This window comes from Pelecanus crispus, chromosome 3, assembly GCF_030463565.1.
Source record: "Pelecanus crispus isolate bPelCri1 chromosome 3, bPelCri1.pri, whole genome shotgun sequence".
NCBI classification, from domain to species: domain Eukaryota; kingdom Metazoa; phylum Chordata; class Aves; order Pelecaniformes; family Pelecanidae; genus Pelecanus; species Pelecanus crispus.
Window position 1 is genome coordinate 36,919,364 of NC_134645.1, and position 25,489 is coordinate 36,944,852.

The window sequence follows — 25,489 nt, forward strand, 5'->3', positions numbered from 1 at the left end:
CAACGGGCGCCCGGCGGCCGTTACAGCGGCTCGCGCCGGACTACGTCTCCCAGCAGCCCCTGCGCCGCTGCGGCGAGGCCGGGGCGCCGGGGCGGGAAGCAGCCGGCGGGCGGGCGGGGGGACGGACCGGGGGTCCCGGCGCCTGCGTGGCCCTGCCCGGGCAGGGCGGCTCGGCTCAGCCCGGCCGCCGTGTCGCCGTCCCGTGGGGTGCGGCTGGGCTGCCTCCCGGCCCCCGCCCCCCGCCGATGCCATGCTAAGACCGGAGGTCTCCGCATCCTACCAGGAGGTACGGGGGGGCCGGGGCAGGGCTAGCGGGCGGGGGGCCCCGGCTGGCCGGGAGGGGCCGGGGCAGCCTCCCGGGCGGCGATGCCCGAGCCGGGGCTTGCCGCTTGCCAAGCGGTTACACTCTACGATCACGCCGTGAGCTCAGTTCGGCTCCGGTCTCTGGCTCTGCGGCTCGGCAGGGCTGGCCGCGTCGCTGCCGGGGGGCGGGGGGGGGGGGGCCTGGCGAGGCGGCTCGCCGGCCGCACGGAGCCCTCGGCGGCTTAACTGGCCCCTCCTGGCCCGCCAGCATCTGGGCGAGCCGGGCGGGTGCCGCCGTGAGGCTGCGTGCCTTCACCTGCGCGCTGCTGCCCCCAGCCTTCCTCCTTCCTGCCGGGTGACTGGGGTGTCCGCTTGCCTCTGCGCTCGCCGGAAAGAAACGGGTGTTTTGGGTGCGCGTAGTTTCATGGTTTAGCTTTAAAAGTGATTAAAGTAATCGGCAGCAGTGCTTGGAGTTGTATGAGCTCGGTACAGGCTGGCCGGTGAGCTGTGTAGCCGGGGCTTTCGTAACGAGGGGCTGCTCTCTCGGGCGTGAGAAGCGGCTGCGGTACCGGCGCTCTGGCATCGGGAACTGAAGGCCGCATTATCGCCCTGCCAAGAGCCCGAGGCAGCGCCTGGTTTGCATATCAATGTACAGGCTCCAGCACCCGGAATTCCTTGCTCCTTCCTATCTCTCGTACTAGAGATACGAGCTATTTGCGCCAAGCTCAGCAGCCGTGGAGACTTGAGGCAGGTCACTTTTGTTTGCGTCTTGCAGGCGAAAGGAACGCAGATGTTTGCCATCCTCAGCATGTGATGGGTAGTTTGGGGCTCTGTTTTAATACGTTCTGATTTAGTTTAGTACTGCCTGTTTAGTCTCAGCTTCTGGTTTTTATGCCAGGCTAGAAGGCATTGGAAGGTGATGAATCAGTGGACCAGCAAAAGGCCTGCATGGACAAGTTCTCCTTTTATTTAAGAGGGTTTTATCCAGTTAGGAAGGTTTTATCCCATGATTATCAGGATGAAATTAACTCGTGTAAGAGGGAGGTACTTGAGACAGTTAATGAAGTCGCATTGATGCCTGAAGTGTGGACTGGACCATGCACGTTACCTTTCTGTCTTGTGCGTCAGCCACTGCTGACACTGCTCTTTATGCTGGGGATTGTCCCAAACTCCGCAGCATGAGTCTAGATAGTATGTAAGTGCACCGGCGGCATTTCCATCCCACCTCTGGCACCTGGGGCAGTCTGTGATGCTCCTGCCCCTAGCAGGGATGCTGAAATGTCTGACACTGCCTTTTCTGAGCTTCTGTTTGTCCAGTGCCTTTCTGTGTGTAGGACTGAAAAGGAGCTGCCAGGTCATGAGCAGGCTCCTGCAGTTGTTTCTCACTCAGCTGCACATGCAGAGCCCAGAGGAATGCTGAACAAAGGTCTGTTTCATGTCCTTCCTGCTCTTGACATCCTATGCTATCTCTGCATCCTATTGCAAGCTTAGTTGCCCTGCAAGTTTGTGTTCCTTCTGCACTCACATCATGCTTCACCTCTTTATCAAAAATAAGATGTAGGAGGAGCCGGTCTGCATAGGCGAACACTGTTGGTGTATGCCAGGTTCACCGTTGCCAAGTTGCCTTGACTTGGGAATTCTGTCAAGTGTGGAGAAACTAGCATCAGCTGTCATGTTGTGCTGGTTTCCCAGTCATTAGAAGACTTAGTCACTTAGGACTTAGTCAGTACATCTATGAGTTGTTGGGTTTGTAGGACTGTGCTGCTGTGCCTTGTAGAGACACTGTGCTGCGTGCTGTACGCTCAGAATGCAGTGGCTGAGCCATGAACAGTGCTAGGCTCTTGGTGGCCTCAGAGGTTTTATGCAGCTTCACCTCTTGTCAAGTCAGGTGTTCAAGATTTGCAGTGAAATTAGTTGTTTCTAGGGGGTCTGACACATTAGCTCAACCTACTCACTGCACCTGAGGCAATGTTAGCACTCCTGCTTTTGACTAGCTGTCTTTCACTGGTTTTCCATGTGAAGAGCTTATGAAACTGTCTGCCTTGCGAGCAGGTAAGAAAACATAGTCACATATTGTTAGGTTTTTTGTTTTGTTTCTAAGGAATGCTGAAAGGTTACAATTTCTGAGTTTTTCTTCTCCTACATGTTGAAGAACTGCTGTAGGTCCTCTTGAGAGGATGAGAAATATTGCATATTGTGTTCTTATTTAAACTTGTGTTGGGATCTCCGTGCTATCCGGAATAGAATTTGCTTACCCTCTGTACGCAATCTCAGTCAATGAGGTGTCTGTACCAGTGGAACCATGGCTGAACCAGAGAGGTGTAGGAGTCAGCTGAGAAACTGCAGTGACTTTGTAACTTACATTAAACTTTTTGGATTAGCTCTGGTATAAGGAATTTGCCTGAGTATAATTTGAACTGACTTCTTAGCTGATTTAGCGTAAACAGTACAAGAGCATCAGTGAATATTCTTCCTGTGTCAGAATAGCTTCTTTTGGGTCAGGTAAACAAGTAGAACTGGCGTGGTTCTACAGAAAGGAGCAGAGTCTTAATTTTCCGTTATTTTATGAAGATAATTGAAAAAAAGTATCTTTGCTTGGTAAGTTTCCTGCAAATGAGATGAGTTTAGTCTATTAGTTACCTGTTTGCTCCATGCCTCACACCGTGGGAAATCATGCTTCATTTATGTGCAAAGGCATTTAAAAAGAACCGGGTAACTGCTTTCAACTTGCTCTGCGTGGTGGAAATGAATACAAAAATATGGCAGGAGGTGATGGAGACTTTACATCAGACTTTGAAGATGTAAAATGAGTGGACTCTTCCCTAATAAGTGCAAATGATGATCTGTTAATGGTATAATGATGATCATTTTAATACTGAATTAAAGTTGGGTGAAAGAAAAGCACTTCCTTATGGATACCTGCACATTACTGTTGAGTAAGTTGGGGGTGTAAAATTTAATAGCATTCAGTATGGCTCCTGTGTTAATTGTGCACCCATTTTCCTTGAAACAAGAACAAAGCTAATCTCCCTTACCTAATTAGGTAGGTGATGCTGAGTGTTTAGCTTGGACAGTTACTGTGCGACACATGATATGCTGTAAGCTTATGCCTTACTTTGCCTTGCTGTAATTTGTATGTCATTCCCTGCCATGAAAGAAATTTGGAAGACATACAGGAGACACTTTACATACATATATATATATAAAAAGTTTCGTGCTTCATGGTCACTTGTGATGCCTAGCTGATGTGACAAGCTTCCGACGTTGACGGAAGTGTTTGGCAGTTTGGGCGCAGAACTGTGAATAGCAAAACAAGAAAACATCTGGTCTCTGTTGCTGTTTTAGAAACACTGGAAAACTAATTAGTTGCATAACCACTAATATATAATAATATGTACAGTGAGCTCAAATAAGTACCAGAAACGTAGGGATGTTTGACTGTTGTCTTGTAATGACCCACCTACCTATGTGGCTGAGACTGCATTTGAGTTACTTGCCCTAATACCTGTCAAAATGCAATTCGCTCTTTACGCACCTCTTTATTAAGAAGTGCTAATGCTCTGTTTGCTGGTATGTGCTGTGGTTTGTTCATGCCTAAAAATATGTTCTTGAGTGATAGATCGAAGTTCCTACTTATTTCAGAGGGCATTGCCATAATTGGGGGTTTAAAGTGAGCTGAAGGGAAACAATTACTTTGATCTTGAAAGAAAAGGTGATGTTATTGTTGAAGCAGCAGGGTAGAAGTAGGTTAAATTTAATGTTCCGTCTTTCTCTTTGCAGCATGCAAGTCACTTAATTTTTAGCTGTAGGTCTCTACATAAATGCGGCTCTTGTGAACAAGTGGAACAGATGTTGGGTGCTCTTGGACTGGGGGCACGTTTTTGTGCGTTTGGTTAGCTGGAGCCTCTTTTATTTGTACCATAGAAATTCCAGCAATTGCAAGTTGAGAGCATGTTTGGAAATTGAACCACTGTTTTAACTACACAGCTGAGTGAAGATGTGGAGCGAGTATCTGAAAACCCAACAGATGAGAGAGAAGGAGAGATGGATGTTCATGAAGATGCCAGCTCTGTTATTTTACCAGGTGAGAACTATTGACCCAGAAATTAGCAATTTTAAGTGCCTGATAAGCTGCTTCTGTGTGTGGGTTCAGTGTTTTTTTTTTTTTTAAATTGCACTTCTGAAAGCAAAAAAACCCACTAAGTTACTTCTTTTGGGGAAAAAGTGCTGATGGAAAGCCAAGGAGTTTTTCCAGGGATTGAGATGAGAACATTTCTTGGTCATGAGCTGTGCTCTTTCAAAGAAGATTCAGCACATCTGGTTCTGAGATAGCTTAGTATGTCATCTTCCTTTACACTGTATCTTACTTGAGTTGCAGTCTCTGTGATGGCAGTGGATTGCAAGCAAAAGTCTGTGCCAGATTTACATGAGCAAGGTGCAGTATTGAACAGATGTGCTTTTAAACAGATTTTAGTTAGAGTGTTTGGACCCGCTTCTGGAGCGTGTGGGGCAGTGTTACATGGGCTTATTGCAGCTCAAATGTAGGCATTAAGGTAAGCCAACCTGAAATGAGTATCCCCTAAATGCTTTGCAGCTGTTCAAGACATACTTGTTTCAATAGTGCAATTTTATGCATATTAATGTCCTAATTTCCTTGTGTGCCGTCTCCTGGCAATGAACTTGGGAAGATGTATGTGACCATGGACTTTTGTGAGAGGTTATGTGTTCAGTACGATTTACTAAAAGGCTAGTGTTTGCTGTGGTGAGGAACAAACACCAAACCATGCTGTTATAGTTGAAAGGCAGTGTGTGGCATGGCCTGAGAGGGCCTGACTCACTAGATTACAGCACACAAGAAAAGTCAGCGTAAAATATGCCGACTTACCTCCTTTCATATGTTGGGTTTCAATGCTCCTTTTGTGTGTTCAGCTATATATCGCTCACGATCAAAACATGATGTGTAGCATCATGTACATGAAGAGTACATGTACTTTTTTCTTACAAGTATTGCCAAAAGAAATGGTGAACATGAGGAGTATGGGGAAGGCAGTGTCTGTGTGCAAGTGAGACAAGTGTGAAGATCTTCAGAGAATAAGCTTGGAAGGCAAGGAGACTGTGAGAGAATTGGGTTGGTCTTTTTCTAGCTGCAATTGGAAGAATCCTTTTGTGAAACTTTATGTAGTATGCAGAAGGAGTTATGAACTAGAGTCCAAAAATGAGAGGGTAACAAATATCTAGTGACTTGTGCCGTGGTGGGGATGCAATGCAGATAGATGTGTAAGAGCATTAGAATATTAAATCTCTCTGCTGATGCATATGCTGAGTATGTAAGGCTCAGTTCAGACTGGGAAGGGGGAAAGGAGTTGGTTTTTTTTCCAGGAGGAAAGATTGACCATCAACAGACTTTTTTTCTTATCAACTTTGAACTTTGTTTCCGAGTTGTCCTTCTTGAAACTAAGCCTTGTTTTCTGCCTGCCATGTCCTTAAGCAGAGTTCCAAATTCAACATGTGAAAAAGAGGTACAATCTTTGGATGATTATGCCTCATGCTTGAGAAGGAAGCATCTGTCTGAGTGATCATCAAAACCAGCAATAGTTGTGGGTTGTTTTTTTTTTTTTTAAATCAAACTGAGTTTGAGGCTTACTTTCCTCTCAAGGGATTGATCTTTGAATGAACACTGCATGAATTCAGCCCGAAGATCTGTATTTTAAAGTCCTAATCCATATTCTGTTTGGTTCCAGATAGTGAACTGGGTACCACTGCCCCTTCTTTGCGTTTCAGCAAGACCTGCCTAAAGAATGTTTTTTCAGTAATTCTCCTGTTTATTTATCTGCTGCTCATGGCTGTAGCGGTGTTCCTTGTCTACCAAACCATCAGTGACTTCAGGGAGAAGCTCAAGCACCCAGTGATGTCTGTCTCTTACAAGGAGGTGTCTTTGTACGATGCACCTGGTAAGACTGGTAACAAACAAAATGCGTTAAGTTGTTGTTCACATTTATCTTGGATTGTTTTACATTTTTGGTGTTGATTCTCCAGCACCCAGAGTGCATATAACGCTTTGACCCAGGTCTTTCACTTCCTCTTTTCTAATCTATGTTGTGTTAACTTTGCATAGAAAGGCTAATATTGTAGGACAAATCTGGGGGACGTTTTAGGGGTTTTCATGCCGTTAACATGAATGACAGTAGCTGCGGAGCATGATGCAACGTTTGGTAGATAAGAAGTGTTTGCAGACTCTAGAATGAGTCCTCCTATAGGAAAAGAAGATAATTCCTTACGGAAATATTCCCAAAACTATATTGTTCAAACAGGGATGTGTATCAGGACCTCAGTGCTGCACTGGACAGTGAGATGCTGTTGACAGTAAAGAAGGTGAATTTCTCAAACCAACCACAAAATAACCACAATGCCACTTTCTGCTTCTGTTCTGCATTGTTTACAACTTGGCATTACATCAGTAGGCAATGAAAATGTGATGTGACTGCAGGGAACAATGTTGACATAAAAATGCAGTGTGGCACCAGAAAACTGTGTTGCAGTTTGCAGGAGGAATTATGCCACAGAAGCATTTTTGAATAGTGAGTTCTGTCATCGTTATTTTTTTAAATTATCCAGTAACCATTCATAAATAGACCTGCGGTAGCAAATGCAACTCAAACAGTCATAGGTCAGTTTCCAATTTAAAAAAACCACTTCTGTTTGAAGTGTTACCACATTTTACAAGTAACTACTCCAGTAATTGTGGCTGAAATGTGAGCGTTTCAAGTTGTTGCCATATTCCTGTAGTTGTTTTTCTGTATGGTCAGTTAGGCTCAACACTGTAAGTAGGTCCTTGCATTTGGACTGTATGGCTCTGACTGTAAGAGCAGGCTTTCTCCCCCCCTCCTTTTTTTTTCCCATGTGAGCTTTTCATACAGCAATAGGAAGAAAATATAATTTAAAGAAGCAGAGCAACATATATATAAATCCAAAAGTATTGGTGGGGATCCATGCCAGATCAGAGAACCTAAATTAACGTAGCCCTTTACTTCATTGCTTTGTTAAAGTGATGAGATGGCAAGTTGCAAGCATGGAGCACCGAAGAAAGGGATAAAGCATTTTTAGACCGGTATATGATGACTGCTTTGACATCTCTCATTTTGGTGGACAGGTCATCTCAGTTGTGTGAGTTAATCCTATCTAACAAATCATACTTTTTTTGGTAGTTGGTCTAGATTATCTTCAAGCAAGCTTGTTTCCAATACTAAATGTTGCATATGTGGCATAACAGCATTTTGGGTTTTGGGCCTTTTATTTTGCTAGCCTTCGACAACTGAGGTGACTGAGGTTTTTTTTAATGCATGCTGTTGGTCTGAAACCATAGATTTATCGTATATATGAATTTCCATACAGGTGAAGTAGTAGCCTGCTTACCTAGTGATATAAGTAATAAGGGGTGGTAACAGTTAGTACTTGTTCGATGGCTTTGATTTTTATTGTGACATTGTGTTCAGCGAACAGAAGATGCTACATGTTCTGAAGAGCGTCTTTTCACTTTTATTAGATCAGCCAGTGATCTTTGATCTGTACATACATTATTTCCAATTAAAATTTGACATGTTAAATGATAATATCTTAAAACGTGTACATGCTGAAGCGCTACGTGTCCCGTTTGACTAAAGTAGTCTCCTAACTTACTTTACACATTCGTTTTGGGCCAGGGGGACTGCTGTATTAGCTGCTGGCTTGTGGGAAGACTGGGGAAACTCAGTAGCTTCTGTGAACCTTGAATCGTCATAACAGAACATGAACCCTGATTTTTTTCAGTGCATCACAGGGGTTCTGTCCTGATGCAGCTGCCACTGTTGTCCTGCTCCAGAAAAATGCTGAAGCACGTGGTTTAATTTGGTTGTTTTGCTGGATCTTGAGGATAGCTCAGTATCCTGTGAGACTAAATCCCAGAATGAAAATCTGTGTAGTTGGGAAGGAAATCAGCTCTCCAATGTTTTTTCTCCCCAAACAGGTATTGCCTTTTACCCAGGCAAGGCTCGGCTGCTGAGCTGCAAGCATCATTACTATGATCATATTCCGCCTCTGATAAATCCAGGTCAGCCAGGAGACATTGAATGCACCACTCAGAGAATCAACTACACAGATCCTTTTACTAATCAAACTATGGTAATAATAATATAACAGGACAAAGCTTATTCAGTGGGGGTTTTCTGCTCGTAATGGTATTTGAAAGTAAAAATACTTACTTCGTGCTGCAAAAAAATGCTTGCTTCTAGTTTTTTTCAAGCCATCTGCCCTTTTGTTTTCAGAAACGTAAAAGACCCCATTCAGTGTGTGTACGTGTTACAGATGATGAGCTGTCATGTGGGTATGTGCAGCATGAAGACCTGAATGGGACAGAATAAGTAATTTTTCACAACGAAACTCTTGCTTCATTCCTGTCCTAAATGAACTGGCAAGCTTGCCTCTTGATATAGTAAATCTAGCTTTGATTGAAAGCAGTAGCAGTTATTTCATTAAAGCAGGATAGCTTATCTCTTTTTGTATGTTTGCTGGGAATGACATACTATTTTTGTCACACTGGGAAAAATCTTAACTGGGCACCAGGCATTTCATTACACTGAAATGCTGTGAGCCAATAAGATGGGTACATTGAGTCATTGTCTTAAATTGCCCTTAAAAATGCAGGGAATCTAGCTTCTGTAAAAATAAATGTTCAAAAAAGAAAGTATTAAATATGGTCATTTGTATCGAAAGTGATTGCTGAGATTGTTTTTAAGGAAACTAAACGTGAGCAAACAAACAATCTCGGTACCTGTTTGGTCAACTTTTTCCTCTTCGTGTTTTGCCTTTTGTCTAGTCACCATTTCTTTCTGGGAAGCAGCTCCTTAGTGTATTTGAAACTTATATTCTAGGTGCAAGTCTAATTTAATTTCTGCCACTAGTATTCTCTTTTTGCATATTTTAACAAACTAAGAACCTGCATTTTATGCTGCGTGGTAGATTCATTTTGAAGCTTGCTGATCCAATAGGCTCTAGTCCTGCAGTGGAATGGAGAGGCACTGAGGCAGAGACCACTGAACCATTGGCTGAGTCCTTTTGCAAGCAGCAGCTTGCTGTTCGATACAATGCCTGCACTTTAAATTGTATTCTGCCTGCTAGCATTTTTTGTTGTGGGTTTTTTGTTTGTTTTTTGTTTTTTTTTTTCTTGTTGACAGCTTACTTGAGGTGCTGGCGGCTGTTTCTCAGGGAGAAACCTGATGTTCTCTACATCAGGCTCCACGTTAACGTGTTTTGTGTCAAGAGCTGAAAGTTTCTAGACTTTAATGCTCAAAACAGTTTTGATTGTCTCTCTGCAGAATGGAGCTTGCAGGGCATTGACTGGTAATTCCACATGAACCCAAAGGACTATGATAGAACTGAAACAGATTTCTTAGAAAAACGCTAAATCTTGATGTAAAGACTTAATTTTTAAACTAAAAGGAGGGATTCAGTTGGCATTCTTGTTAGGTATTTTAATAGACATATGCTTAGTAGCAGCCAAGAAAATCTCGGTGTGTATTAGATTTCTATAGAGTATTAGTGACAGATGGCAAATTCATGAACAGGAAATGAGGATTCCTTTGCTACTCTTTCCATCTCTCTGTTTGCTTACAGAAGTATGCTTTGGTTGTTCAAGGCCCTCGTGACGTGAAGAAAAAGGAACTGGTGTTTTTGCAGTTTCATTTAAATGGAACAGACCAAGATTTTAGTGCCATTGACTACCTTCTGTTTTCTTCTTTCCAAGAGTTCATCAATAGGTATGTAAAAGGATGAGCCTGTAAGTGCATTGAACTTGCTACAGCATACTAGTGAAAGCAGGGCTTTTTTAGTAGAAAAATAAGACAGACTTTTATTTATTTATTTATTTTAATGTTTGGGTTACGTCGATGCTCTTTCATGTCTTAGGTTACTAGTCTTACGTTTTAGAAAATGAATTGAGGACTTTTCAGTGACAAAAAACTGCCCTTCAGGTATGCTTCAGCCATTTGTTGCTGCACTTTCTAAAAGTTTGAAGTTTGTGCTGGCTTACTGTTGTCTGCTGCTGTGGGTGATCAGGAAGTGTGCTGTTCTGAGCAGTATGCTCAGGAAGTGCACTGAGCGCACTAATGTTTTTGCACTTTTTTTTTTTTTTAAGAGCAGTTACTGTAAAGATCAGATCCCTAGATTGATTTGTTGTGATTTCGTTGAAATATTAACTATATTTCTTTGTATTACTAGCTTTATGTAAGTTTCTACAGGTAGATGTAATTTCACGGGTGGGGTTTTCAAAATCGCTTCATATTGGTTTGATATTGGTGCCACTGGAGTGACTGATCAACCTTCTGATTTTAACAGGAGTGGAATTAATCCTGTCTTGAACTTTCTTTCACACTTTTTCCCACCTTGTGAGAATAAATTTCATACTTAACTGTTTAATTTTTGCTTTAATTTAAATTCAAGTTCTGTTCTTCTCTCTGTGATCCAGATTAAAAGCTAGAGAAGAGAGGTTACTCACAATGAGACCTAATAGAATGCCTTAATTTGGTAATAGTGAGATGCTCAGTGAAAAAGGGACAGGGGACAAAGGCCATATGCAGAACAAAATCAGGTGAGGGAGGGGAAGGGAAGTAACAGATTTTATCATAACAAAGCATTCTTGGAGGCTTGGACGTGATAATACTGGTGCTCTTCAGGTGGAGTAAAGACTGCATGTGTTCAGTCACAGTATCTCTGGGTGGCCAAAGACCAATTATATGAATCTGCTTTTTACAAAGCATTTCTACTTCAGTGAAGGAGAGATCTTAAGTCATTAAGTACTTTCTGTAACTGTACTAAAACACCTTATAAAATGCTAATGTTCCAGGTATTTTAAACATTGATATTTTAGGGTGAGAAAATACCAGTTAAGAGTAGTGATGTAGGAGGTGCTACTTGTTCCTTCTGTGTTGTTTTTTCTGGTTTTGTGGCTTGTACTACAGTTAAGCGGTATGTATAGTGGGAGCGATTCCAGCAAGGTGCACAGCTGTTTCTATAGTGTAAGACACAAGCACTGTCTGAGACCACCCCTTGTGAAACACAGAGCAGAAGGCATGGTTGTGTTGCGTCTGGTTCCTGGCTCTGCTTACCAAGATGCAACTTGGTCTATGCATACTCAAGTCTTGGAAGGCACACTTCTGTGCTCATTGTATCAATTTGCAAATAAGCCATTTTAAAGAGCTGTTTCTTCCCCAAGTTAAAACATGTATGTTCTACTTAAGTTGGCAGTATTTCTGCAAGCAAGCTGCAAGTCTGCATGCTGCTGTCCCAGATGCTTGTGCCACATGTTGTGCAGAGGCAGGCTACATGTACAAACCAGCAGTAAGAAGTATTGTAAAGGTCCTAGCTTCAAGGCTGTGTTTGTGCCAGTGTAGCTGAATCGGTAAGAATCATCTGTAAGCTGCCTGGGAGAAACCAGGATCGCAGCCTCCTGCCTCCAGGTTTGCTAGGTCAAACCGGTTAGATGGCAGAATTGATACCCAAAGAGATGGGGAAGTGTCGCTTTGTTCTTAGAGAAGCTGCCTTGTCTTCCTGTTGGAAGGCACCAGAACTGAAGCTGGGAAAGTGAAGGCTGAGCCGGGGTGACGTTTGGAGCAAAGTGAAAAGGTAGGAAATGGTGGTGTCTGTTTGGGGATGCATCCTTTCTGCCCATTTGCAGCAGGTGGCAGGAATGCGAGTTAAAACTGCTTTTGAACTAACCCAGATAATGGTAAAATTGGCAAAGGTATATAGGCCTTTAAACTTAGTAGTAAATGATCTGCATGTCTATGTGAAATACAGTAACAGAACCAGTTGTGTGCAGGAGGCCAGTAGTGTCTCTCTTATAGCATCCTCCAAAGCTTGGTACAAATTGTATGGCTTGTCTTGCTCAGTATTGTGTATTGCTGTCCTGGTGTCTCAGGGCATGAACTGGACTGGCTCAGGGCAGGTTGAAAGTTTACATTTTCTCCTGACTATGAATTGCATGTGAAACTGCGTGCATATGTGGAATGTACTCGTTCTGTCCCAACTTCCAGCAGAAGAGAAAATAGAAATTATTTCTGGTTCATCAGCAGATGCTAAATTTAGCCAATGGGAAGTCTGGACTAAGATATCTGTAGAAACTGTTGTGTGTCCTTCCATACGGCCTCTAAAAACTTCAATTACTGGCTGCTGTTAAATAATTTTCCTGACAGTGTCTCACTTACTGGTTATGGGAGCATACTATTAGCACTGTGTCCAGCCATTCATGTAAAGTGTTATCAAAGATGCTGAGATACATGCTAAAGCTCATGAGAGATCATAATTACCTTTACCTTTTTTTGCCACAGCTGCAAACAGCTTAGGCAGGCTGCTGTAAAATACATGTGTAGGGTATTCCATCATCTTAAATCACAATCCAAACCCCCTTGAAATTGGTGAGAAGAGTTCTGCTGTATCTACACCATGGTTTCTGTGTAGACAGTGTTATGTGCAGCTCACTTTTGCTTTAAATACCAATAATGATATTGGTGAAGGCTGCTGCAAGCATCAGCCATAAGCAATAATAGAAATGGCATCTACAGACTGGTGTCTGTAAGGGTTTTTTGAGGCATAGCAAGTGCTGAGGACTTGAGTAAGGTCTAGTTGTTTCTGTCAAGGGTTTTATTCTCTGCAGCTCTTCTGTTAAAATTGGATCGACAGACTACATGAAACTGGCACTGCTTGCTAGTTTTGTTCTGGTCTTCACAGAACACTGCTGAACTGTGTGCTATTGTTGGCCTGTGAGTTGCAGGGATACTGCACTGGCTCTTTTTTTTTTTTTTTTTAAGACAGTGGCAGCTGCTGTCTGTACCATATTAATTGGAGGGAAGGAAATAATGAAACCCTTGCAAATTACCAAAAAAGTGTAGCTAAAAATACAAGTTCCTTTCCTGAACTGTCATTAGAATAATACATGGGTTTAAGGAGAAAATCCTCTGAACATATTACTGACAAACTATTGTTAGTGTAGCATGTAAAGTAATTTATGGTCCTGTGAGATGATGAATACCAGTCCAAACAGGTCAGAGATTATTTAAGGGTCTAAACAGAGCTCCATGTTCATGTCTCTGGTCTGGATTGCTGCATGCAGAGAAATAAATTATAACATAGAACGGTCAAGACTTTTGGTACCACACCATCTGACCCTTTATTTTAGATCCCATGGCTATCTGAGAGTTTCCCAGTCTAGGGGAAAGCAAAAGCAATAAACACAAATGGGGTTTGGCCCATCTGTGGTTTTGGCTCTTGCTGTTGCATTGGCATCTGCTGGTGGGACGTCCTAAGCTGTCTCTGGCTCTTGTGGGTTGGTCCATAGAGATCGGTGTTAGAAGGATCCACTGCAGAGCTAGAGCCCAGTGCAGAATTAGGTTAGCAGCTCCTGCAGCTGGAACAAATACAGTCTCTCATGGTCTGATGTTGATCACTCTGCGCTAGGGCAATGGCCTCTCTGCTGGTTGTTTGAACTGTCGGAGCGCATTGGCTGAGGGCAGACGAGGGCTTTGTGGTTCACCCAAGTGAGACAGCAGCATCTTGCACTTCTCTTTCTCTGCTGTGATGTAGGAATTTTTGTATGGTCTTGAGGTGCCATTAATATCTTGGGAGAGCCTGGTGCAGAGTATTCCAGGAATCTTACCATACATCTAAAGGACAGTGTCATAGGTTGAAGAACTTGCTGAACAGAAAAGAAAAAAAAAAAAAATTGTGCAGCTGTTGCAGGTTGTCTGTCTTTGGGGTGATGAGGGAATTAAAAGAAATTGCCTGGAGAATTGTTTTTTGGATTAAAATCCCTTGGCTGTCTTGTGTTCACTTAGTTGTGTGTGGTTTTTAAGCTGCATTATTTGCCCTCTGCTATCATTTGTGCAAAGCTTGTGCCCCTCTGCTCCGCTCCCTCCCCCGGCTTTTATTTCCTGACTGTGGCAGTGGTCTGGATTATGGGCACAGGCAAGGAGATGCCTTCTCAGATCACTTCTCCACAGCTTCTCCTAAGATACTATTAATCTTTCTTTTTCAAGCCTACAATTACTGTTGAAGGCAAAGTATACTGCTGCTGCCTGCTTACCATGTAAGTTGTGGCTGTAACATTCAGTTCTGTGTCATAACTTCCTGCCTCAATTTTCCATGTTGGTTTGGAAACCTTTTCTAGGATGCTGTATTTAGTCATGCATTAGGCATATGACTGGCTGGCAGAGTGCTAATTATGTATGTTCCTCTGAGTGGCAAAGCACCCTGCTCTTCCATACTGTCCCGTCAGCTGCTGCTGTACCCACTTAACTGAAGAGGGAAGAAATCATTGTCAGATTAGGTCTCCCTATGTCATTGGTTTGTATGGTGAGGAGCAGTCAGGCAGTGGGCTTTGTTCTGATGCCTTGCTCATGTCTTCCTTGTGAGGGTTAGAGAGGTGCACTGCCATCCTGTTGGGATCACTAAACAAGCAGCTAATGTCACACATCCATAACGATATTCCTAACCTGCTAAAACACTCTTGGAATATCATCTGTCTTGATGGGTAGCAAAGTGTATTAGTTTTTCTTTCCAGAAACGCTTCTCCTTTATGTTTGTATGCACAATGGAGTTCTGTGTTTGAGCCCATCACCTGAAGCCCTGACTTGAGAGCAATGGCTTTGCTAAGTTCTAAATTCTCCCCAGTAGTTAGCGATAGGACGAGAGGAAACAGGCTCAAGCTGCGCCAGGGGAGGTTTAGATTGGATATTAGGAAACATTTCTTCATGGAAAGGGTAGTCAAGCATTGGAACAGGCTGCCCAGAGAGGTGGTGGAGTCACCATCCCTGGAAGCGTTCAAAAAACAGGTAGATGTGGCACTTTGGGACATGGTTTAGTCTAGTCTACCCTTAATTGGTTTAGTGTGGACTTGGTAATGTTAGGTTAATGGTTGGACTGGATGATCTTAAAGGTCTTTTCCAACCTAAACGATTCTATGATTCTGTAAGTTTTGCTTTCCTATGATCATGTGCATTTTCATCTGTTAAGCCTGAGCAGGCAGTGTAGTACAGCGTAGCCATCAGTATGATACTCTTGTTATCAGTCTGTGCTCTTGCTGCCTTCTAGAGAAGACATCTCAGTTTGTAGGAAGGAGCCCCAGTTTGGAAAACTAAGGAGGAAAAAAAACCCAGAACAACAGGAAAAATCCAAATCCACCCAGTGCTGATACAGGACAAAGCTTCCTGATTGGTCTCTTCTTTGGGATGAGAACTTGCTTCTTCAGCTCTGCTTTTCTTCCTCACTTCTTTGCATCTTTCTTTGAAAGACCAAAATACCTTAATTTCCCAATAGACTTAGCCGTGCACACCCTCTGCCGTATGAGCAAAGTATACTCTTTCCCTTCACCTAGGAGAATGGATTTAATCTGAGTCAAAACCCTTTCCCTTGTCTCAAGGACCGGCATACCCTGACATATCTCTGCAACCTGAAATCCTGTCTTCAGTAAAAATCAGCAGTCTGTGCTTTAATGATTCATGACTCATCACAGTGGTTTACCCCTTCATCTCAAATGAAACCTTGTTGAAAAAGCAGCTGCAGGGCCAAGCTTATTTCATAGAGATGACATGAAAGTTGCTAAAATCACAGTACTGAGAAGCTCCGAGTAAATAGTGTGTTAACACACTGTGTCCTGTGCAGTTGGTAGAGACAGGATGGAGACCAGATATGCCTTAGAGCTGCTTCTTTACTGCTTGCGGTGTGAGGGGTATTGGAAACCTTAAAAAAGGCACAAAGCAATCCTGCTGTTCTGGGGGTACAAATATCTGTGATGGCATACTGGGAAAACAGCCATGTTACTACAGATGGGAGCCTTACACCAAAGGTATAGTGTTCCCAAAATAATGGGAATACAGTAAATGTCAATTTCAAAGCATTTCAGGTATGTCTGCATTGCAACCAGTTTATTTGCATCCCAGAAATGGGGAGAAGCAGCCTGCCCTGCCTCTAGGCTGTTCCTTCCATCTCTTGCTTCCTAGCATTGTGGCAAGTTGTTTCCTGGGGTCCTGGCTCTGCTCCTTTCTGTCCCGGAGATGGCAGATGAGCAGAACAAAGCTTCCCTGTAAGGCAGAACAATCTCTAGGGAAAGGCAGAACTCTAGGGTAGTAGGGCACCAGGTAAGTCTTCCACAGTTAAGAACGCGAGTGCAAGTGCTACCATTAATGAAAACATCACTACTAGCAATGTTTTAGGTATGCTGAATTTTAGCAGCGGAAGCATAAAAGGAATTGTGAATAGATTAGGACGTGCCTCTAGGTCTGACATTTTCCTGCCTACAGTGCTCAGATACTGCTTTGAGTTTGGTCAGTAAAGCAATGGTCTTTTTCCTTTAGTCCAGAAAAAGCAGAATTCATGAAGGACTGTGAAAGTTCATACTCCAGCTGGAAGTTTTCCGGAGGCTTTCGAACTTGGGTCAAGATGTCCTTGGTGAAAACGAAAGAAGAAGATGGTAGTGAGACTGTTGAATTCAAACAAGAGGTAAAAAAAAAATCCTCAGGAAGAGTTTTTTGAGACCTCTTAGTTTAGAGAGTTTTTAGTTTAGTTTAGAACTGCCATGGTTTTAAAGATAACTGGCCAACAGAACCAGTTCTTGGGGCAAACAGCAATACGAGTTGGAAGAAGGGTGGGTGGGTTGGTTAAGTAAGCGAAATATCAGGAGCTTGGGGTTTGTTTCATTGCATCTATTACGCCACTTGCCACTGAGCAGTTTTGGCTGTACAGTTACTTGAACTCTTTCTTGACATGGAGAGGTTCTGTAAAAGCATAAAAGTTTTGATGTGTGTGGCTGTTGGTATGGCCTAGTGACATGTCTCGAGAAAACATCTCCTCAGGGGGAGGCCAGAAAATCCAGGCCTTGAATGTGTTACAAGTGACAGCTGTAGTCTGAGTTAAGGGTCTGAAGAGACTGACATAGAAATATTAACACACCTACCTTTAGTTCAAGGTGGGGAACAGTTGCCAAAAGACTTGTCTAAGTAATAGCCAGTATTGGAAAGAGGTATTGTTTAGGTTACCACAAGGGCTGATGTTAGGATGAAGAGGTAAACATAAGCCTTGTACCCTTTGTAGCGCTCTCATGTCTGCTTTTTGTTTGGGTTTGGGATTTTTATCTGTTGAGTATCCCTAGAAATACGGAGTAACTTCTTGCATCATTTAAAACTAGAAGATATGCAGGTGGAAGATGCAAACTTAGCTTGAGATTAAATGAGTTTGACTTTCATTCCTGTTCTGTTCCTACTAAGGGACGGGAGACTAACTGTGTTTTGAGTTTGTTATCTTGCTACCAGTGTTGGCTGGGGAGAAAGAGTCTCATTGGTGATGAGAAATGAGAATTTTAAGAGCAGTCGTTTACAGAGAGCATGTGTTTCAGAGGCAACACTGTCTCTTAGTCTATGGTACACTTGGAAAGAGTACTTTGTGGAGATTAAAATGAAGCAGAATCTTCAATTCTCCTAACTTTAATTCCCACAGTTAGGGCCTTACGTGGCAAAGCCTTAAGGGAAGAGCAGAGCTGTGACTGAGGTGGGCACCCTCCTGCTCCGCTGGAGGAGGACAGCAGGCAAAGCCTGAAAGTCATGCAAGTCCCAAACTAATGCCTTAGTTTGGAGGAGAGGAAAGGATGCATCAGTCAGCTGCTGCCATGTAAGCGCTAACAGCAGTTGTCTGTCTGTCCTTCATCACCTACAGCTCTGTATCACTTGCCATTTGGTACCTTCCTAGTGTAGGACTTTTGAAAGTCCTCCTTTGTGTGCCCAACTCTAACATGTCGCAAAGCAGAGACAAAAGGCTGACTCAACTCAGAAAAAGCTGAGCTTTTTGTGACCCTAAACGTCCATTTAGTCCAGCAGTTACCGACTCTCTGATCATCTGGGTAGGTGAACACTGCGGTGGAGTTTTCTTGGTCTTGTTTTGTGGGGTGGTTTTTATTTTTTTTAAAAATAAAACCTAGGAAATAGGAATTGGTACAAATGTGAATTTGGGGTTTCAGATCCCTATTAATAGAGTAGAAGTTGAAATAGCTCTGACATGAATTGCACTTGCTTTGTTTGACAGTACGTCTGCTCAAATCGCATAAGGAAGTCCATCTGCCTTTCAGATCTACAGCATACCAGAAAGATGGATACAAGTATTAGGTCAAATAGCGCAGACAGTTAGTCTGCTAACTAGCCCAGTAGTCATCACTTTGTCTGTTCTTCCTTTCCCATTGCCTTCATTTAGCTTTGTGTACTGTTTGTTTCCTGGTGTGCAGTTTTCTTGAATGAGTGTAGTTGGGGTGATGGCATGCTGCAATAACTAAATGAGCTGTAGAAGTATAGGGTAAGTCTCCAGCAAAGGCGTTTGACCAGAAAACATGATGTGTTGAAGCTCCCATATGCTCTGAATGGACACATACGATGTTCTAGCTCCTGCTTCTACACGTTCACAGCCTAAAATCTGGTAAGGGCAGGGGGTATGGTGAAGACTGATAGAAATCTTTAAGTATTTGTAAAGAAACTAAGCCATAGCAGATGGGAGGTTTTTGTAGTAGTCATGCCTCATACAGTGTCTGCTGAATCACTGTTTTCATAGCTGTAGTTCCTGTCACAATCCTGAAATGAAGTTACAGTACTGCTGGATTCATTACTTCCAGTACAGTATTAAACCTAGTGTAGGAACAGCAGCAGTACTCCCTTGTGCACACACCAAGATGTAAATACTCCTTTGAGGGTTGGAGAAGGGAGAAGTCCTTCCATCACTTGTTCAGCTGTAACTCCAGTGTGCTTGCCTGTTAGGTAGCTGCATGGCTCTTTAGTGGTTTATATTGTCCCCTAGCAGCAGGGGGGTTAGTGCAAACTGCATTGTTACTGCCTGTGTACAAACCCCGTGTAGTTCCCCTCTGGGCTGGTGGGGGGTGTTACAAGACAAGACAAGATAAATGTTTTTCTGAGGCCTGATGGCTTAATACTTTCCTGATTGTGGTTCTTAAGACTATGGTTTCATGTGGCTGTAACATCGATCTGGTATCCTAAACTGTATCCTGGTGGAATTGTGCTAAAGCGCTCTGCTGGTCAGCGCTAGTTTCAAATGGTAACCTAGTTAATAGGCAGTACTGGCAAGTGGGGTTTTAATAGTTTACATTTAGGCTTCTTTCCCTTCCATTTTCATTCTGCACTTGCTGGCATCTTCTAGTTTATTACACAACTGTTTTAAAAAAAAAAAAAACAACCTAAACAACTCTTCCTGCCATCATTGTGTCCTTCTCTGGTAAATAAAAGTAATTTAGCATTCATTCATAAGAACTCTCCAAATGCTGTGTTACTCCAAGTAAATTAATTTTGTAAATGAAATTTCCCCCCTTGAAAGGGAAAAACTATGTAATAAAACAAAGGCCCTGGCTACCAGCGTAAAAATGGTATTGCAGTGTTTTACTGAGTGAGAAATAGGAAAAGAATATGAACATGAGACAGATGGAGGAAACCACCCTTTCCATATTTTGGGAGCCTATTGCTCCAGGTAGGGGAAGGCTGAATTGGAAGTCCCTAAACTGTCTGCTATTTTCACCTTCTTACAAGCCTTTGCTGTTGCACAGAAGACTCATTACACCACTGAAGAAAGTAATCTGCCCGGGTTTTTCTTCCCTCTCTCCAGACTAGTGTGGTTAACTATATTGACCAGAGAACTAAACCAAGAAGTGACCAGCTGTTTTTTGTGGTATTCGAATGGAAAGATCCTTTTATACAGACTGTTCAAGACGTGAGTAACGCTAGTCCCTTTTTGAATTGTATGTGCTCATGGTTTGTGCGTGCGTGTGCGTGTGTGCACATGCCTCTGTTATCTCACTCCAAGCAGAAATTCAGAGGAAGAGTGAGGTTACTTCTGAAATTTCAGTCTAGGCTCTTCTTTATATGAAGTAATGCATGTTCTGCAGAGGTCAAGACCATCTGATGCCTTTCCCTTGCCTTGGTGACACTCAGCATTCTGTTTGCAGCTAGAGGTACACATAACTAAGAAAAAGCCTGTGTCCCCTGTGCTGTAGCAAAGTGTAGCTTCAGGTCAAGTCGGAACTTTTTGCTTACATAAGTGTGCTTGGATAAAGTGATTTAATGACTTTTTTTATTAATTGACAAGCAGGAAACTTAGGCTTAAATCAGAATTGTAAAAATAGCCTAGTGTATTTTTTTTATCTATTATTAGAATAGAATTGGGTACTGCATTCAAATGCACAAAAAGCACTTTGAAATTTAGCTCCATATGCTGCAGCCAGAGGCGTATGATGTGCCAGACAAGGCTGCAATCAGTCACTGGAGTGCCTGAAAGGTGTGCAGGTGTGCACTGTGGGTACGTGTGCTTCAAGCATGCGAGATAGCTCTTGTTCTCCTAGTGTTTTAGGGGAGAAGGTCAGATGCATTTGCCCTCCTCAGAAAAATGTAGAATAGCAGGGTGTGCAAAGACAACCTGTTTAAAAATTTTGCATTAACATTACCCTACCTGACAACCAAAGTCCATCACCAGCAAAATCCGCAGCGTTCTTTGTTTTCTTGCCCAAAACCAGAGCGTGAGTGCAAACCATGCGGGGCAGGATTGGGTGGTTGGTCCTTTGCACTCCTGCTGCAGTGTCCGTGCCAGGGCTGGGCACCCTCCTCAGCCTCCAGAGCCCAGTCCTGTTCCCGCACCTCTCGCTCCGCTCTGCCAAAAGGGGTTTGCACCTCTGCTGTCTTCGAGCTGACAGCTGCCCTCGATCCGGGGGATTGGGGGTGCTCGCTTCCTCTTGCTGAAGAGGCAGTAGTTCACAAGCACTGATGGCCAGCACTGCTGCTTTTAGGAGGTTTAACAAATACAGAAAGCCTGCTTAAGACCTTCTGGCTCTGGTGGTGACCTAGCGATGCTATGCTCATGCTGACTGTCAGAGTTGCATACTCCGTGGCGAGTCCCAAAGCTGTGTCTACTTCATTGCTGCCTAAGTCTAGCTCTGCTCGCTTCATCTGAGATCCTAAAAGTCATCCTTGTGCCTAGAGGTGCGAGGAGGATTGCAAACTATACACAAACTTACCTACTCTTGAACCAAATGTAGTTAAAAAAAGAAGTAGAAAATACTTGCTGTAGATCTGCAGAAACAGTTGCTGCTGTCAAAAAGCTGGTTTAGCATTACAATGCTGTCTTGTTAAAGCTTTCCAGCAGTTGCTTCTTATAGCTTTGTCTTGTGGAAGATCTTTAATGTGACTGCTTATTTTTGTAAATCTTTAAATAATATAGTAAATTTAATCTATAACCTTAAAATTAGCAATTTAACTGTATCTCTAAAGTTTTAAACAAGTCAGTGTCCTGAAATAGTCTAAAAGGAATTTAGCAGCTAGTACAGCGTGTTTTCTTCCTGATGGAAGGAATCGGAAAACCATGGCGTGAGGCAGATGTGCAGAGAAGGCACAACAGGCCACCTTTGCAGCGTAAAGGAACATGCTGTAAAACACTTCAGTTAGAAAAAGAGAATTGTTTGTTATTGAATAGGTATAATATATGATGAGTCAGATGAGGGGAGTAATATTTTTAATCTCTTTCAGATTATCACAGCAAATCCCTGGAACATGATTGCTCTTCTTTGTGGTATCTTTTTGGCTCTTTTTAAAGCAGCAGACTTTGCTAAGTTAAGTGTCAAGTGGATGATCAAAATCCGAAAGAGACACCTGAAGAGGAGTCGTCAAGTAATGAACCACATAAGCTGAGACTAAGACTGCCTTTTAACTGTTCCTAGCAGAAGGGATAGAAAATAACTGGAATAAACTTTGATCAGCAATACAGCAATTAAAGATGCAAACCAGGTATGTTTTCTTCCAGAAAAACAACAGCTGGAAGAAAAGCCTAGTGAACTGGCCTGTGAACTTCAGAAAGGAGCTAACTCTAGGACAGGTCTAACCAACTCATGCTTTTCTATTCCAAATTTAACAAGCTTACCTCAATATATGGGGGACCAGGGAGAAAGGAGAGAATTCACTAACGTTCAGGAAGTCACCACTGTAGTGGTTAAGTTCTAAAAAAAATGGACAGTGTTTGAATGCTTCTTGGAACAGGGGACCATTTAACTTCTGCATGAGCTGACCTGCATCTGCTACCACAACGCAGTTACTTCCTTGACTGCGTTTAGTGGAAGGTAAAGCACTCAACAAAACAGTTTGGCCTCCCCTCTCCAAAGTATGTGTTAAAACAAAATACACTGGAATTCAATTATATGTCATTTTTGATTTAAAGTATAGTGACTTTAATATTAAAAAAAATACTTCAAATAAGATACCGTGTACATTCTTTGAAACCACCTGGAGGTAGCCCAGGCAGGAGCATTACTCGCAGAGGATAAGACGAAAACCAAAAATCTATTCCTGATCAGTCCAGCTCAAAGTAACTCAAGCAACTCAATAGCTGGGCATCTGAGCTGATGATCAATTTCAAAGCCTGTCTCAGGCTCCTGCTCATCCCTCTTCCCCCCAGTCTTTGCTAAGGGAGTGAAAAATAGTCTTTCACGAGCCTGGCATTTAAATGTGATTCCCTGTTATATAGAGAATGCACGCTAACGAACTGTGCTGCAGTGGTGGTGTCTTTTTCTCCCTTATAAGTCTGGATGCCTAACTCCGACTTGTGGAGCCTACAGGGCAGCAATGCACCACTGTGGGTTTGCTCTGGAGGCTTTGTTGCAAGGAAAGGAGCTTCTTCCACCCTCTACTAACAGAGCATTAATAGAGTAGTAAGCATATCAAAAGTAACCCCTCACTTTTTTTTTTTTTTTTTTTTGCATTCTAAGGAAGCATTTTGGAACAAAATTTACTACTTTCAGCTGATTTCCAGAGCAGATCAAGGCACTGCATTGACCAAACACAGCTTTAAACAAGGGAGCAACAATTCACTGTAATGAGGAAAAACAAAAGTGCAGCAGTGGCTGCAGGCAGCGCAGGGGAGAGGGCAGGAGGAGGTTACAGCCTACCTGGCACTTGCGGTTACTGCTCTTGACTCTTCCCCAGGTCGTGTGTTGGTGCTTCAGATGGTTCATAATTGGAACAGTGTAGCCTGAGCTCACTGGATCACACCCTTCTGGGAAAACGCCACATTTGGATGCAAAAACAGGTGCCATTCAGGCAACAATTTTTGTTACTTCATCCCCAGCTGCTGGTGTGGTGGGGAATGAGACAGAAACCTGGGGCAGGGGCGGAAATAAAGAATAAAAAGCACACACTTAGACCATCCGTATCAAGAAAAACCCGGTTGCTTTTGCTACATAACAGCCTGTGCTGGTAGGAGAGCATTCTACTGACTTCCCTGGTCAGCTTATAGCCCTTTGCTTTCCCAAATACACTGCTGAGGGCCTGCTCTACAGGGAAGACAGACAACTGAACTTTCCTAACTCCTCACTGCCAAAGAAACACCCAAGTGTTCCTTTAACAAATTATACTACAGCAGCTATTTCTTGGATTTTACAAAAATATTTCAAAACAACAATTTGATCAGGTACTGATGCATCCCTACTGCTTTTTTTTTTTTTTTTTTTTTGCTAATGAGGTCAGAGAAGGTAAGCTGGAAGACAACTTAGCCCCAGCTCTGCAGTAAGTAGGAGGTGTGGTTAAATGAAGGATGCAGTCCTTTCTGCAGTATTTAATGTACTTTTTTTTTTTAAAAAAATTCCCATAGTAGTCAGCTTCAGTCACTACATCTCAGCTATCCAGATTTGTTGTTTTCTAAGGAAATGTTGTAACTAGAGCAGGCCAGCTGATTTGAGCCAAGAAACCTTTCTTTTACATACCTATTTATAGGAGTGATTCTAGTAGCAAGTGTTGCACAATTTGTTGAAATGGCCTCTTACAGCTATAGTGTTTTTCTGTTACTTATTCTTGATGTCCATACGTGTAACTTTTTTAACTCATAACAACTACACATGCCAGTAATTTGTTCTTTGTACCACTTCAAGGTAAGCATTAGAATCCCCATGTCTGTGTAATTTATTTCCTTTAGACTGTAGGACAGGTGAAAATATTTTCTCTCTCTCACACTGGGGGGGGTTTATTGTTCTATGGAAAAAAGGCACCAAAGTACTAAACTGAGGAAGACTGTATCCACATGACGGTCATCTCCCTCCTGAGCTGGCAAAGCGCACCCTTGCAGGCCCCACAGTGTTCAACATCTGGTTTCAGGACTTCAAGAAGCACCATGAAAAGTAAAGGATTTCCACCCCACCTCCCACACACCCCCACCAATTTTTGGGCAGCCACTTACCATGGCAAAGTCTACTTTGGTCAGCTGATTACGTAGTCTTTTTACATAAAACCGACATGGAGAGAGTAGCAATTAATTGGTTTTGATCAGACAGAGCTATTAGAAGTGTAAGCCACTGCAGGCAGTGTTATTCCCGTTTCCTCTGTGAAACACAGCTACTTAGAGACAAAAAAAGAAGTGTAATAAAGTCAACTCAAACAGCGTAGTAGAGACCTTTTCCCCCTGGAAACTGCTTGAATAAAGTCAGTAAACCAGCCAAGCAACAGGTAAACCGAGCCCAGGACACCTGCCTCAGCTGTTCTGAGCACCACCTGCTCTGTACCGAACAGAGCAGAACAAAGCCTTCCACCCTACACATAAAAATGAAACCCCAGTGGCCCGCACCTCCAACACTTTTGCCACCCCGTGAAAAGCCACAGGTTATTCAGACACATGTGCAGTTAAAAGGTTGTTCATAGAAGCCATTGTAATTCCCCTGGTCTTTATAAACACAAAGATGTGATATACAGCACTAAATACAAACATAAAGACTTTATTGAATGCTGCTCAATTCCCCAAAGATCTTTCATTACAAAAGTTTTCCACACAACTGCAATTTAAGAGATTGGAATGGTACTCTGATAAAAGATGTGAAAAATACTTGATCAAGTAAACAGACAAGACTTCTATTGTCAACTTTCCACCTTTAAGAAACAGACTGCATTTTCTTTAAATAAAACAAGGAACTATTTATTGACATCCTTCCCTCCTTACAAAAAAAAAAAAAAAAAAAAAAAAGGAGGGTAATCCCAATTTTGGTCTCATTCTTCAGTCTATGAGATGCTAAAACTAACACAGAAACATCCAAGGCGGCCTCTAGGAGACCCGCAGTACTCTGCAGGGAGTCCTTGGGCTGGTGGGGAGCATC

The 25,489-nt window shown here is 42.8% G+C and overlaps 1 protein-coding gene across 6 annotated transcripts; it reads left to right on the plus strand.

Moving 5' to 3' along the window:
* The first annotated feature begins 228 nt into the window (after positions 1-228).
* Positions 229-22,634, plus strand: PACC1 (proton activated chloride channel 1). 6 transcript variants are annotated; one of them, XM_075708615.1, is made up of 8 exons: positions 229-286; positions 4,291-4,387; positions 6,045-6,263; positions 8,306-8,460; positions 9,952-10,094; positions 16,683-16,827; positions 19,978-20,082; positions 21,888-22,634. In XM_075708615.1, exons 1-8 carry the CDS (start codon positions 251-253, stop codon positions 22,047-22,049), a joined length of 1,062 nt encoding a protein of 353 aa, XP_075564730.1. In that variant the 5' UTR covers positions 229-250; the 3' UTR covers positions 22,050-22,634. The 6 variants fall into 6 exon arrangements, with proteins under 6 accessions (XP_075564730.1, XP_075564729.1, XP_075564732.1 ...); XM_075708614.1 differs by having other exon boundaries at positions 6,045-6,254; XM_075708617.1 differs by having other exon boundaries at positions 6,153-6,254.
* Positions 22,635-25,489: the final 2,855 nt, after the last annotated feature.

Excerpts from the sequence above, each read along its gene's own strand:
- PACC1 (XM_075708615.1), top strand. The coding sequence starts at position 251 with ATGCTAAGACCGGAGGTCTCCGCATCCTACCAGGAG. Across the intron at positions 287-4,290 it reads TCTCCGCATCCTACCAGGAG|CTGAGTGAAGATGTGGAGCG; the intron begins GTACGGGGGGGC and ends TTAACTACACAG. Across the intron at positions 8,461-9,951 it reads CTTTTACTAATCAAACTATG|AAGTATGCTTTGGTTGTTCA; the intron begins GTAATAATAATA and ends GTTTGCTTACAG.